At 39.1% G+C, this 16,587-nt stretch overlaps 1 protein-coding gene across 1 annotated transcript; it reads left to right on the top strand.

The window, feature by feature from the left end:
* hhex (hematopoietically expressed homeobox) lies at nt 1-8,882 on the top strand. The gene is made up of 4 exons (XM_077626725.1): nt 1-524; nt 6,602-6,780; nt 6,899-6,949; nt 7,030-8,882. The coding sequence occupies exons 1-4, from the start codon at nt 128-130 to the stop codon at nt 7,300-7,302; spliced, it is 900 nt and encodes a 299-aa protein (XP_077482851.1). The 5' UTR covers nt 1-127; the 3' UTR covers nt 7,303-8,882.
* The last annotated feature ends 7,705 nt before the right edge of the window (nt 8,883-16,587 follow it).

The following is a 16,587-nucleotide window of genomic DNA, read 5'->3' as shown; positions in this document are numbered from 1 at the left end:
AACAGTTGGATCGGGACCTCCTCCAAACAGCCTTCCCCATGCACGCGACCACCATCTATCCGACTCAGCAGTAGTTGTGCTGAAAAAAAAGCGGCTCTTTGTGAGAGAAACGGGGCAAACAGCCAGCATGAGTGCCCCTCTTTACGCGCCGACGGCCCTCCAGCAAGCCCACCCGACTCCTTTCTACATAGAAGACATTCTCGGGAGGCCTGATAACACCACGGCCGCATCGTCTTCTTCATCCCCCTCCTCATGCTACTCAACTCCGATCATCCCCACGCCGACTTTCCCGTCGCCTAACTCGTCTTTTACAAACTTCATCTCGCCTTACCGGACGCCTATTTACGAGCCGACCCCGATCCACCCGACGCTGTCCCACCACAGCGCCGCCGCCGCCGCTTTCACCGCATGTGCTTACGGCAATCCTGGGGGTTTCCCGGGACCCGTGTACCCCCACCAGCATCAGCAGCACCACCGAGCAGTGGGGGAGTACGCACATGCCCTGCTGAGACATGACCCTCTCGGTGAGTTCCCAGAAAACAAAGCCTCAATAAAAAAAATATAACGTAATCGCCCTTTTATTATATTCATTCCCAGCACTGTTATTCTACTGATTTGTTTTTGTGAATAACCCTGGCGGTCTAAATCCTTTTCCAAAATCGTTTAACACGCAATTTTTCCGTTTCCGGCTCTTTGTTGCACCATGTTAACAGTATACTTTGAACAGTATGCACCAAAGAAAGAAGAAGAAAGAAAAGAAAAAAGAAAGATAGTTTAATACCATGTTTGTTTTTCAGTCAGTATTCAGGATCAGTATTGTATTTTTTGAATGTAGTATTTGTAGAATTCTGAATAGATATAAAATACAAAATATAGTTTTAATAAAACTATATTATTGCATATATCAGAGATTATGCATACTGGTCACAGACTCAGGTCACTCTCTTCAGTCAATTTTTAAATAATTCCATGACATTGAATGACCAAAAATAGTGCTATTTTATATTTAATTAAAAAAAAAATACATTCTGGTTACTTTGAACAGTATGGACCTAAGAAAGAAACAAAAAGAAAAGAAAAAAGAAAGTTTACTACCATGTTTGTTTTTGTAAAATATGAATCAGTATTGTATTTTTTTTAAATCTACTATTTGTAGAATTGTGCACAAATATAGAATACAAAATACAGTTTTAATAAAACCACATTAATGCAAATAACATAGATATACATACTGGTCACAGACCCAGGTCACTTTCTTCAGTCATTTTTTAATAATTGCATGGCATTGAATGACCAAAAATAGTGCTATTTCATATTTAAAATCAATTTATTAAAAACATTCTGGTTACTTTGCACAGTATGGACCAAAGAAAGAAGAAGAAATAAACAAGAAAAAGAAAAAAAGAAAGTTTACTACCATGTTTGTTTTTTCTAAAATATGAATCAGTATTGTATTTTTTAAAATGTACTATTTGTAGAATTATGACGAAATATAAAATACAAAATACAGTTTTAATAAAACTACATTAATGCAAAAAACAGAAATACATACTGGTCAAGGACCCAGGGTCCATTTTTAAATAATTGCATGACATTGAATGACCACCAATAGTGCAATTTCATATTTGAATGAAATTAAAATAAATGAAAAATACATCTGGTTATGGTCCCAAGTTACACAAGATTTTATTTTTCATAGTATTTAATGCATTGGGGGGCGACAGGCATCAAATTAATTGAACGTCAAAAATTTAAATGAGTGTCCAAAAGGGGTTTTAAAAAGTCCTAATTTTCTTTTTTTCTTTTTAAAGAAAACAGTTATTATCCTTATAAGGGGCAAGCGACTATTTGGGTAATACATATATTATTATAATTAATTCAAATTATTAATTGTGGGTGTATTTGTCATATTATTCAATATTCTTGTCATATTATTTATTTATTTTTTAATGTATAAATGTCTACGTTAATTTTATAACACTCCTAAGTTGATTCAATACATCAGAATCGCAGTGATCTTAAGTTCGAGGAACAAATTTTATGTGCAAATACTGAACATTTTTTTTAATAGCAGATGGCAATGCGGTCTAATTCACAGATGTTATTTCTAGTGCACTAAAACTCAGTTTGGACACGCATGCACGATCAAACGTGACGCTCCTATACGCAAAACAGTCATATTTGCACTCATGCAACAAGTTCATAAAGCCACGTGTTTGGGGCTTTCGATTAGGCTGTTGGAACATCATCTTCATACTTGATTTTTATAATGTAGAAACTTCCTGTCCTTTCATGTGCAATGTAAAATTCAAGGTTTGTGCACAGTTTATTCTTTGGCTTACTATTGAGAGAATATGTACCAGGAGTTTACCTTAATTTCATCATTTTTTATGGAATCATAATTAGCCAGAGACAGTTTTTTTGTCTCTAATTCATTCATCCATTCATTCATTCATTCACATTTCCACACCAAGCATCCCTGAAAGGGTTGCGGGGGTTGCTGGAGCCTAACCCAGCTGTCTTCGGGCGAAAGGCAGACGACACCCTAGACTGGTCGCCAGTCACCCATAGGCCAGACAGAGAGACAAAGACCATCCACACTCCCAATCATACCGCCACCAATGGGAATCGAGCCCACACTTGCCTGCACCGAAGGCAGGCGAGGCGGAGTCTCTAATTAAATTGCTTCAAAAGTTAAAAAGTCTACCATTTCACCCCAAATTGTTAAAATAAATGTTCTCATCTCATCTCATTTTCTGAACCGCATTATCCTTAATAGGGTCGCGGGGGGTGCTGGAGCCTATCCCATCTGAATCAGTGGCCAGCCGATCCAAAAGTCTATATGAAAATAAAAGTACTCTTGAAAATGATGAGTCTCGGCTTTAACCTTAGCTGTTTTTCCTGAGCTGCTATTGTTCTGAAACATCAGAGGATCAAATCAACCCTCACTGACGAAAACCAAATCTCTTCTTGTTATTGTGTCATAGGAAACTAATGTTTTAATTGCCTCTATCCTATATTCGGATCCAGTGGACACATGTGGTTGCACAGATAGAATTGTTTAATGGAATTGTCTGATATTGTAGGCGATAAAGGCCTTTTAAGTGGAGCGTGACAAGGGGTCATGTGATTTTGGTGTTGTGCTGAATGAGCTCCGGGCCCCATTCCGTTGCCTTGCGGAAGCCGTGAGCTTGTCGATAGGAGTAAATCTAAGCTCAGAAGCTGTTGAATGTTTTCCTGTCTCACTCCGGCCAGCCGCTTCCTCGGGAGCCCGCTGCACGCTGCTGATTATTTTATCGACATCCTCAATACAGACATATTCAGGAAACACTCGGCCTCTGATAGCCCGGGATCCGTTTTTCACGTATTGTTACACTTCCTCTGCTGGACCACTGAGGATGTGACTGACTTTCTTTATGATTGCAAACAGGGATACACCTATTGCAAAACAGTGTCACTTGTGAATGAGTGTCTACTTCTTTTCAAATATTAAATTCTGCTTTTAGAAGTTAATATTATCATAGGGGTTGAAGAGAACATTTACCATACCAAATATCAACATAACTGATCTCACCCAAGAAAATAGACAATAAATTAACCATTTCATGCAAGTAAAAACTTCACCTTGATTTTTCTTTTTTTCTTTTTTCTTTTTGCATACATATAGGACAGTAGGGAAGCTTACTGGATTCATCTTAAAAATAAAAAAGAGCCCTGGCCGTTTTTCAAATTAATTTATTTTTGGGTTTTTTTGTAATTAATTATTTTTGAAAAACTCCGTTTGTCAAATTAATTTAATTTAATTAATTTCTGGCGTTATTTTTTGAATTAATGTTTTCTTCCTCTCGTTTTTTAAATTAATTTATTTTCTGGGGTTGTTTTTTGAATCAAGTTATCTCAATAACTGCTACATTCTCGTTTTTTGAACATTTTTTTTCTCTCGGGCGGTCAGGCCGAGGAAAAATAAATAAAACGAAAAACAAAGAGGAAAAATAATAATAATAAAAAACAACCCGAGAAAATTAATTAATTTGAAAAACAGAGAAGCAAATATATAAAAAAATTGTATATATAAAGGAAATACACTTTGAAACTTGCAAAAGAAGATTTGGATAAATTATAATGTCTCCAAACGATCTATCCACGATCAATAAAGCTTTCAATTCAAATGGATTAATTATAGCACCCTCGTTGGCAGACATAACGGCCATAAATATAACGTGGCCCGAAAAAAAAAGTTTAATTCCCTGAGTTAGATGAACGATATTTTAAAAATTAAAGCAGTTTTTCACAACCTTTTTGAGCAGTGACCACTTTTACTTTCTCCTATCCAGTGGATTTTGATTGTGTAAATAAGAAGAGGACATACGTGTCTATCGCTGCATGCCAGCGCCCATAATCACACCACAAAGCAGGAAACACATGAAGCGGATATTTGGCCATAGTTTAGTCTTTGTCACGACCTTCCCGAAAAAGAAAGCGTATATGTAGCAGACCGGCGCACACAGCTGCAAGCACCAACTATTGTTTGTTCCTCAACATTAACCGGACGGGAAACCAGACTTGAAACCAGTTAACACACTTCAAATAGTTTTGCATTGACTTTTTTTTTTGTCTGAGCGATTTGGGACATTGACCAGGACAAACAAAACAATGTAACCGCATAAGACCTGGCGTTCACGGACAAACAAAATATTTTTTTTGGCTCCAGTTAATATAATTGGAAACCATGCAGGTCTCAATCAACGTTTTCCAAAATATTTTTTTTAGAAACGGCACAATCTTAAGGCACACCCCATCTGAAAATCTAATGTAAAACTGCCTCCTATATTAAAAATATAAATTAAACATTATTATAATATAAAGCAGGGGTCGGGAACCTTTTTGACAGAGAGAGCCATAAACAATTCCTATTTTCAAATTTTCTTTCTTTGAGATCCATACTCAGAATTTTAGTGTAAAAATGTGAAAATGAGATGTGACTTTTTTGGGGACATTTTACCACTTTTAAAGTACTAAATGAATTATTTTGACAGCCCTGTTGCACAGTTGCTAACCAATGAAAATATGCATGCAGAAAAGTCTAATAAAAATATAATTTAAAAAAAGATGATTAAAGTTAGAGGTACTGTCAGCGCCATAGTGCCGACGTGACGCTCCTTTTGGTGCATTCGGGACTCGGCTCTGTCACCAGCGGTTTAAATACATATTTTACCTCACAGGTTAGCGAAGAGCCACATGCACCCATCAGAAGAGCCACATATGGCTCCCGAGCCATAGGTTCCCTACCCCTGAGATTTAAATTTTAAACCTGGCCTGGTGGAACAAGTGATTAGCGCTTTGGCCTCACAGCTGTGGGGTCCTGGGTTCAAATCCATGTCATGTCCATCTGTGTGGAGTTTGCATGTTCTCCCCAGGCCTGTGTGGGTTTCCTCTGGGTACTCTGGTTTCCTCCCACATTCCAAAAACATGCATTGTCGGCTGATTGGACACTTCTGCCTAAGTTTGGGTGTGTGTGCATGGTTGTCCGTCTCCTTGTGCCCTGCGCTTGGCTGACCACCGATTCAGGGTGTCCCCCGCCTCTGGCCTGGAGTCAGCTGGGATAGGCTCCAGCCCCCCCCCCCCCCCCCAACCCCCCCCCCCCCCCCCCCCCCCCCCCCGCCACCCTAATGAGGATAAAGCCATTCAGAAAATGAGATGAGATGAGATTTTTAAATTAGGGGCAATTTAGAGTGTCCAATCAGCCTACCATGCATGTTTTTGGAATGTGGGAGGAAACTGGAGTACCTGGAGAAAACCCACACAGGCCTGGGGAGAACATGCAAACTCCACACAAGTGGACTGACACGGATTCAAACCCAGGACCCCAGAACTGTGAGGCTGACCTATTTAAGGATCCATTTTGGAAACAAATATTTTAAATTTAAATTATACTCAGTCAAAAATAATCCTTTAAAAAAAAATAGACATAAATAATTCAAAATAAAATGAGTAAATAGCATGGAACCTAAATAAATGAACCGTTTATGCCCAAATTGTGATTTATTTTTCTTGCACAAAAGACTCAATGAAGAACAGATGTGCAAACTCTTTTGACTTATATGAACATAATGGTAAAAATAATATGAAAATTAGAATACTGATTACTAATTAAAAAAGAAATAGTAGTTTTTTTTATAATAATAATAAGATTTTTTTTACAGTATTAAAAATCTAGAAAAGGTTAAAGGTCTTAAGTGTCAACTTTTGAATAAGTGTCCACTGCAGTGACCATTTTTCCTGAAAAAGTTAAAACAAAATATACATAAGAAACACCTGGATTTGAACCCAGGACACCCCACTGTGATGCCTATGTGCTAACCACTCATCCACCGGGCCACCCGTCTGACAATAAGTGTATGTTTATAAAAGTTGTTGTTATAATACATTTCCATTTCGGTTATGCATAATTTATTCATTCATTTTTCAAACCGCTTATCGTCACTTGGGTCGCAGAGGGTGCTGGAGACTATCCTAGACAGCTATGGTAATTTCTATAAGTTTTAATTAGAGGAATCATAAAAAAAGAAAAGAAAAATAAATCCCTCACTGTGCCTTCTAGGTAAACCGCTGCTCTGGACCCCCTTTATCCAGCGGCCCTTACATAAACGAAAAGGAGGTCAGGTCCGGTTCTCGAATGACCAGACCATCGAACTAGAGAAGAAATTTGAGACCCAAAAATACCTTTCACCTCCGGAAAGGAAAAGATTGGCCAAAATGTTGCAGCTAAGTGAACGACAGGTAAGTACACAAAAAGTGGAGTTAAACAGGATATGATTTACTGAGACTTGTGGCCAGATATTAATAAAATATTTTAATGATGACAAAAATCCAAATGATCAAAATGCCATTTTTTCAGGTTAAAACATGGTTCCAAAATCGACGAGCAAAGTGGCGACGACTAAAACAGGTTGGTCATGTCTCCCTACTGTCCTTCATTGTATTTCATTTAAACTCTTCATCGCATGTTTCAATATTTAAATGTATTAGGAAAATCCACAAGGAGCTAAACCTGAGGGAGATGTCAGTAGTGCCTCCGTGAAGAGCGAAAAAGGGGATGGGATATCAAAACAGTCCGTGGACCTCGAACCAGAGCAAAGACATACTTTGGCGAATTCTCATGAGGTTGAAGCCAGCCGTGGCCTGAGCTCCACGTCGCCTGAACAGGCCTTCAGGGAACCGGAATGGAGCCTTTCAGAAGATACAGACCTAGAACTGGACATAGAGGACGAGGATGATTTCAAACAAACACACCAGCACTGACAGTAAAAGACAAAAAGCAGTGTTTCCCATTCATTTTTGTGCTGCGACATACTGTTCGCATTGCAAAAATCTAACCACCAGTTGAAATCTTCTAATTTAAAACTCTGTCAGCCATATTTACAATATAAAGTCATTTTCATCAAGGTTTTATAAACAGGAATCAAAGAAAAACACACAAAAAAGAATTTCAATACAGACGCTCCCCTACTTACGAACGAGTTACGTTCCGAGCGATTGTTCATAAGGTTAATTTGTTCGTAAGTTGCTTCAGTGCTATATTTTGTATTATAATTTATGTTTATGCCTATATAAGTATATTGAAGGTTTACATAAGTAAGTTTAAGGCTTGTATAAGTAACATACAGTATGTACATGTACGTAATAAGATAAATAAAATGAAGTTTAACTTACTTTTGGAAGATGTACTCGATGCTTAAGGAGATGATGGAGGAGGAGGAGGAGGAAGAGGAGGATTTTATATCATGAGAGGGTCTTCGTCGCCGCTGGAATGGGTTTCAAAAGTTACTTCCTCCTCCGTAACTTCAATGTAGGAAGAAGTTGAGGGTCGAGGAGAAGAAGATGAGGGTTGATGAGTATCTTCCTTGGAGGATTCACTAGAAACTGGCCGAAAGAAGCGATCTAACGAGGATTGCACAGTTTTCTTCTTTTTTCCATCATAAATGATGAGGTAGCACTGTATGGCATCATTCAATTGATTTGCAACCTTTGTGCAACGTTCAATATTTGGGTCTCGCTGCTCGAAGAGTGCGATGGCTTTATCTTAGAGCAAATTTCTTCATGGGGACAGGCGTTTCTTCCTCCTCCTCGTCTTCGACACGTTGCGGAGCCTCCTCCCTCTCACAGCGCCAAGCGTCGGTATTAGCGGCGGAAAGAAGCACTACTCGGAAAAAGGCGCGCAATACAAAATCTAACTTACGAATTTACAGCATCTCTTTCCGAAAATTTTTCGACATATGCCATATTCGCAGACATGTTCGTATGTACCGTTGTTCGCAACTCGAATGTTCGTAAGTAGGGGAGCGTCTGTATAAAATTTTTCACATGGCCTTACCTCGCCAAAAGTTGAACTCAGTAAACCTCGAACTAATTCTGGTTCACATGATGTAAAAATAATGAATGTACTGATTTTATTCTTGTAATTTTGTAGCCTTTTTCCCCCCAAGAATAATTTTAGGCAAAAAGCAGTTTTGTGGTCACAGACTTTTCTTCGTCAAAAGTTGAAACTAAACAATTTCAAGTGTACGTTACCTTAAAAATAAGCAAGGAAATGACTTTAATCTTGTAATATTACAATTTTAATCTTGTAATACAGTAATACCTTGAGATATGAGCTTAATGCGTTCTGGGACTGAGCTCGTATGTCAATTTACTTGTATCTCAAATCAACTTTTCCCATGTAAAATAACTAAATACAAATTCTCACCCTTTGAAAAAAACACATAAAAGATATTACAATGGAAACATGTTTTTAATTGTTCTAATTCACCACCTATGCTCAAAAAGTAACAAATACGTATCCAGTGGTTATGAACTGCAATAAAATGTGACATTGTTGTGTACAGTATTGTACAGAGTTCTTACATTTGAGATGTTAATGTATTCCACCTTTCCACTCGAAACTAGCTGCTTCCTCGTGGCCTCACAAACGAGTGTACCCCCAGTTTGTTTTTTAATGTTATCGAACCAGCCACGACTCGCGTTGAAGGTTTCGGCTGGCGTCGAAGAATCCTGTTTCTCAGCTGCTTGCTTTACTTTCAAGTCCTCGCAAATTATGCTAACTGTTTCTCCTTTATCCATATTAAAAGAAGCTCCTCTCTCTTGTCATGAATATCACTGCACAGCTTGAAAAGGACCACCTAGCGGCTGCATCATATGCTCTTATGTCAAATTTGTCTCGTATTTCAGGGCAAAAATTTGCCCGGAATTTTCCTCGTCTCTCAAATTTCTCGTATGTCGGGGCACTCGTATGTCAAGATATTACTGTATTACAATATGGATTCATTGTTTATCATATTGTTCATATTTTAATCTCGTAATATGGGCCGCCCTGTGGCGTGAGTGAGTTTATTTACAATACATGCTACTCTCTGACAAGATTATATTATTTAATTATAGTGTGTAAAAACTCTATGACACTTTGATTTTAATACTAGCTTAAGCTGATATTAATGAGCAGTACTAAATCTCATTAAACATATTTTCTTTCATTTGAAGGGGGTTACCAGGTCATATTAAACATATTCACCGTAAACATCACACCCAATTGTTTTCGTTACGAAGCAAAAATAAAAAATGTCCCCCTCATCCAATTATAGTGAAGCAGAAATCTATTAACGGGCGGCCCGGTCTCATGAGTGGTTAGCACATCGGCCTCACAGCTCTGGGGTCCTGGGTTCAAATCCAGGTCGGTCCATCTGTGTGGAGTTTGCATGTTCTCCCTGGGTCTGCGTGGGTTTTCTCCGGGTACTCCAGTTTCCTCCCACAATCCAAAAACATGCATGGTAGGCTGATTGGACACTCTAAATTGCCCCTAGGTATGAGTGTCAGCGTGAATGGTTGTTTGTCTCCTTGTGCCCTGTGATTGGCTGGCCACCAATTCAGGGTGTCCCCCGCCTCTGGCGAATTGGAGTCAACTGGAATAGGCTCCAGCACCATCCACGACCCTGATGAAGATAAAGCGATTCAGAAAATGAGATCTCGTAATATTAATTTCTTTCTTTCTGAATATTACAATGTATGACTTGTTTGCAGATAATTTCCTGCAGCACACAGTGGCTGGGAAACACTGACATAATCAACTGGTCGGATACACTATGTATTCACATTATGGGATATATGTTCATTTTGTTTTGTTATGTGAAGAACTGACGCAAGTCACAAATTTGAAAAATATTTTCAACATCTACAGTAGTAGTCAGACAATTAGAATATCGAGTCAGATAAGCAGTCTTCCCATGTGTGAACTCTTCTGAGCCAGACTAAGACTGATTTCTCATTGGCTCAGCACCCTTCTCAGGTTTTGGAATTACGTGTCAACTGTGTATAAAACTGGAGCTTTTCACTGTATTCAAATTTTCTGAGTTTGTGGGTGTTGGTTTTAATAAGAAAATTCTTAATCAGCAAAGCTTCAACAAGGAACTTTGTAAGATAGTAGGTCAATTTGCATGTAATGGTTCAAAAATGTTTTTGTTGCAGCTTTTATGTGACATTTCCAAAATAAAAAGTCTTTGGAAAATACTACTGTTTTCTCAGTAAAAAAGTGAAATCCCCAAAAGGTTGGTTGCTCTCTGTTTGTGCATATGTTCTCGTTTATACTTTGAGTGCATATAATATTAATGGCCACTGTATGCTGTAAATTAATAGATTAGAAATGTGTTCTGCCATTTTGAATGGAAATCTTGTTAAGCAATATAGGAACAAGCACAATATGTAATGCTTAATGAACTGTTCATGTGTTGAAAATCAGACATTTTTTGTTCAACTAATAAATTTTTGGATTGTTAAATGATGATATAGTACCAAAACACAAGCGTAATCAATTGCAAATAATATACTATTAAAATGAACTAAAATGAACAGTAATTGACTTCAGGAAATGTGAAGCACTGTATTGAATACAGTTGGACCTCTACTTATGAAATTAATTGGTTCCAGAACTTTTTTCATAATTTGAAAATTTTGTATGTAGAGCAGTACTTAATGTGTAAATTCTCTAATTCGTCTCACGGTCCTCACACAGCTACCAACTAAACCCTTTAAAATGTCCCAATTTTGTATGAAAGATGTGAGAAACACACAAAAATGAGAGAAAATTATAAGAAAATAGTTTATTACATTAATCAACAACAAACATCAACATTTTATGATTTCTTTGGAATTTATTTTTTCACCCATTTTATTGGTCACTACTGGTACTTACCTGTTTCAATTTAACTTGCCCTTCTGCAGTGCTGCTGACGGACGTTTAAAAAAGCTATCCAAAGACAATTGCCTTTGACGACTTTTATTAATGTTTCAATAATGCAACAGACAAACGCTGTCAGAGTGGGCGATCACACAACTCGTGAAACATATTTTCTGAATGTTTTTTTTCTACGAAGACAGAAAGTTCGTGAAATTTCTTCAGCATTTCTTTGATTTTTGCTGCTGTAATGCTCGCTGCTTCCTCTTCATCCCCCTTTATTGACGACAAACGGCGGTCAAAAGTAGATAGTAGAGAATCTTGAAACATCGTGGTTGTTGTGAGTGCCCAGTAGAGTGTAGCGAGATTCTGAAGTAAGAATCAATGCATCCGCGAGAATTTCAAAATAAAATTCCGGATAAGGAAATGCATTAACTTTTTGGGGGATTTCGTACCTTGGATCTTTTTCGTATCTCCTGGCACACATTTGCATATAGAAAGCTTTCATAACCTGAAAATTTCGTATCTAGAGGCATTCATGAGTAGAGGTTAGACCAGTGGTCACCAAACTACGGCCCGCGGGCCGGATACGGCCCGCCGGCACATTTGGACCGGCCCTCTGAACAATACCAGAGACGCTATCGGAATTTTTTTTTTTTTAAATTGTTTTTTTTGGGGGGGGGGGGGATGCGGCCCACTGGCACATTTGGACCGGCCCTCTGAACAATACCAGAGACGCTATCGGATTTTTTTTCCTATTTGGCCTTGAAGACTGGGACATTTTAATCTTGTGTTTGGTTCATTGCACCCCTGCTGAGCCCACAAATCATCCCAGTGAAGCGGGGCTTCGCATTGCTTTGGTGACACGCGCGGGGAGAGTGTTTCCCTTTGATGCATGCGGGCACGTCCACCGTTGCATGCACGAGCAGTGTTACCGAGACATCTGGACGATCGCAGGTGAGGGCGGAGCCCTGGGACCATCGCGGACTATTCAAGCATATTAAAACTGCAACCTGTTTGAGAACGGAATAATGGCGAAAAAGTTAGGTGAGAGAAAAATTGATTCAGAATGCAGGATATTTAACCTGGAGTGGACAAACGATTATTTTTTTGTTCAATGCAAAGAAAAGGCTGTTTGTCTCATTTGTCAAGAGACGGTGGCAGTATTCAAAGAATACAATCTTTGCCGACACTATGAATCCCGTCACAAAGACAAGTACGATAGATTGCAAGGCCAAATACGAGGAGACAAACTCAAAGCGAAAAAGTGGACTACTATCTCAGCAGAACCAGGCATCCGTTCGGGCCAGCTTTTGGGTTGCTAAATTGATAGCAAGCAGCGGTAAGCCTTTCACTGACGGAGAGTTTGTTAAGAAATGTATGGATACTGTCGCGGAGGAGGTGTGTCCCGAGAAGAAAGATGCATTTAATGCCGTAAGTCTGTCGGTGAGTACAATGACCAGACGCGTTGAAGAAATCGGGAGTAATGTATATGCCCAGCTGCAGCAGAAGACGAAATAATTTGACTTTTTTTCATTAGCACTGGATGAAAGCACGGACGTGCAAGACACAGCGCAACTGCTCATTTTTATTCGTGGAGTTAGCGCAAACTTTGAGATTTGCGAGGATCTGGCAGCCCTCCAAAGTCTCAAAGGGACTACAACGGGAGAGGATATTTTTGACAAAGTGTGCCAAACCATGGAGAAGTTGGACCTGGACTGGTCAAAGCTAGCTAGCATCACGACTGACGGGGCTCCTAGCATGGTGGCCGAAACTCGCGGTCTAATAATGGGACGCATGAACCGGGAGTTGGAAAAAAGGGGTCTCACCGCCCCGCTACGAGTCCACTGCCAAATTCACCACCAAGCACTGTGCTGCAAAATGTTGACGTGGGATTCTGTAATGACGGTTGTGGTGTCGTGCATAAACTTCAGAGCAAAGGGAGAAGATTGTGCATGGCACAACAGAAAGTTAATGTTCCATGGCTTTTTCTGTTACAAACTGACACCGGCCCCCCATCAGAGAAGGGAAAAGTTATGTGGCCCTCACAAGAAAAAGCTTGGGGACCCCTGGGTTAGACTGTATTTAAAAATGACTATTTTCAAGTCATAGTTATACAGTGTTAAGTATAACCAACATGTAATCTGTCTTCACTTGTATTTCTTGAGTGAACACCACAAACTAGAATGAGAGTAGCACTCACGCAAGGAAAACTTAACTGCAATTTTACAGAGGCAAGATAAGAGGACAACTTTGGAGGAAAAAGAACCGCAATTTCAGCAGACTGAGTGAACTTTGACAAACTTGACTTTCCTGGAAGTTACCATTGCCCCCACCCCTCTCTCACTTGACTGTGCTCTATTTTTTCCTCACAATTCGGATGCCTTTTAATGCTGGAACGTTTTTTCTTTACAACAAGGATCTTTGAAATGTCTCAATAGTTATTTGGATTGCGCTATTTATTGAAAAGGGATATTTGATCATGCCCTGCTATTAGCTGGCTACCAAATAAGTGTTTCCCATGCCTGGTGTTCATCGTAGGCTTGGATAGGCTGCAACATCCCCCGCAATCCTTGTGAAGAAAAGCGGTTCAGAAAAGGAATAAATTAATATTCATTTATTCATCTTTCATACCATGCATCCTCGTAAGGGTTGGGACGTTTGCCGAAGCCTGTTTCAGGTGACTTCGGGCGAAAGCCAGACTAGTAAATCCTAGACTGGTCGCCAGTCAATCGTAGGGCACACAGGGAGACAAACTACCATACGTGCTCACAATCATGCTATCCCACCTGACTATGGGCACCAGGCAGGAGACACCCTGAATTGGTGTCCAGGAAATCGCAGGTCAGGAGACAAACAACCATTCAACCTCACACTCAAATCATCCTGCTCATTAAAAAAGGACTCTTTTGTATATTGCATGTTACCCTATATCCCAATGCAATAATATAATATTGTGATTACATAAGCTAATAATGGGGAAAAAACTTCCAGCACTATATGGGCCATTTTATATATGACGTTCCACAATATGTTACATTTTAAATTATTCTCTGAAAAAAGTGTGACTGCTTTTTCCACTTTACTTCCTTTTGAATTGACATTTACCCGACCTGTTACAAATGGGAAATGTTGCAAGTACTGCTCCGACACAAAAGTCTCATCTCATTTTCTGAACCGCTTTATCCTCACTAGGGTCGCGGGGAGTGCTGGAGGCTCTTCCAGCACACTTCGGGCCAGAGGCTGGGGACACCCTGAATCGGTGGCCAGCCAATCGCAGGGCACAAGGAGAAAAGACAACCATTTACCATGCATGTCTTTGGAATGTGGGAGGAAACCAGAGTACTTGGAGAAAATGCCACGCAGGCCTGGGGGAGAACATGCCAACTCCACACAGGTGGACCGACTCAGATTTGAACCCAGGTCTCCCATTGTAAGGCTGACGCATTAACCACTCAACCACCGGGCCGCTGACATAAACGTATTACAACGAAAGAAGCATCCAAATGTAAAGCTATCATGTTACTTGTTACGCTTGTGGGTGGAGGACCCTTGACCCCAGAACTGTGTGGCTGGCTCGCTAATCTTCCGTCAGGCCGACGACTGTGAGACACAAGAGGTTAAATATAAGTGGGTTACGACCACTGCAATTGTGTGAAGTGATGAATGTGAGGAAGTGCAGCATTAAAAACGGCTATTGTTTAGGCAAATGTGTTAATGTAACTAATATTGAAGATGCTGTGATAAGAGCCAGGAATAAAAGATGGGATCAGAGAAATATTATCTCTCTGTGAATGCAACTAGTAGTTCATGTCACTCCAAACTTGTTCACAGAAGAAGAAAATTACAAATGATGAATTATTCTGCAATTTTATCTGCAAAGACCAAAGAAGTAAACAATAGAAAATTACTGATATTTGTATTCAAATGCATGATTAAAAGGTTAAATATATAACCAAAGTACATTTACAAGGGTTTAGGGTGGTGGTGGAGCCTATCCCTGCCAACTATGGGACACCTTCAATTGGTCGCCAGCCAATCGCAGGGCACAATGAGACTAACAACCAACTCGTATATAGAAGCAATTTAGAGAGTTCAACTAGCCAACCAGGCATGTGGGAAGAAAATGGAGCACTTGGAGAAAACCCACACACATAGTACAAATAAACTCTACAAAGGAAAGTCTGAAACTCGGATTGAACCCTTAAACACTGAACTGTGAGCCTGACATGCTAACCACTCATCCACTGGATCAACTATTACCTTTGGATTTAATCCTCTATTTTATGGACGGACATGCTAAGCACTTTTACATCGTGCCCCCAAGAAAAAAATAAAAAAATAAACCAAAAACACAGAAAATTATTGTGAAAGAGAGTTGCTCAAACAATTTGTGTACTATGCTAACCATTAATTTTCTAGACCTCTGAGAATGGAGAAAATAATGTTTAAACAAACATTGACACCTATGACTGATGGAGTTGAACACAGGTATGAAGAAGCTAAAAAAATAGTTACATTCAATCTATAAGTACTGTACGTGTTTAATCTGTCACTGTTTTTCAATTTTCTCGCTGCTTTTAGGCATAATACATCAGAACGTTATCAGGCAAATGACCTGCAATCTATCTGGCTTCTACTAATACTTGTCTGCCTCAGCAGCTTTCCCATGCAGTGCGCAACTCAGCCATGATGTCATGCTTTTTTTAGGTTGCACTGAAGGAATAAAGTAAATTTACTGTATAAAATACTATACTGTGAATGTTGTGGTTCAATCATGGAGTGAAGAAAATGAGGATTACATTAATGGACTGAATTCATTAATCTGAAAGGTGCTTCTGTGACACAGACATTGAATATAAATATACTATATAAATATATAAATCAATTTATGAACATTTTCCCCACTAATGACAAACACATAAAAAAGCTTTAAAAATACCTAATATGTCCTTAAGAAATCAAACACACTCACATATTATTAAACTATTGATGTCAGTGGTCAACTTTAAATATCTTATCATTGAGGCCCTCATGCAAACACTGCAAGTCAGTTTTTTTTCAGTAGGCAGGTTAAGTTAATAATTCAGTGAACTCTCAGAAGACCAGGGACAGATAGCAGGCTAACTGATCCATCACATAATATTTGGTCATTCTATTATCTTTTTTTAGCAGACAAATATAATTGTTGAAAAAAGTGTAGTCTGACTAGACAGTGATTGTCTTTGGGGAATTAAAAGCTATTTGCAATTATGTGTGGTAGTTTGGAGGTCAAAATTGCATTTACACAATACATTTGGCTCAGTTTAATGGCCTTTCATATGTGTGACTCATCCAAAACCAACAGTATGCGCATTGATCTG

The sequence above is a fragment of the Stigmatopora argus genome, chromosome 18 (assembly GCF_051989625.1).
Source record: "Stigmatopora argus isolate UIUO_Sarg chromosome 18, RoL_Sarg_1.0, whole genome shotgun sequence".
In the NCBI taxonomy this organism is placed as follows: domain Eukaryota; kingdom Metazoa; phylum Chordata; class Actinopteri; order Syngnathiformes; family Syngnathidae; genus Stigmatopora; species Stigmatopora argus.
Note: the sequence above shows the minus strand (reverse complement) of the source record. Positions and strands in the feature narration are given on the sequence as shown.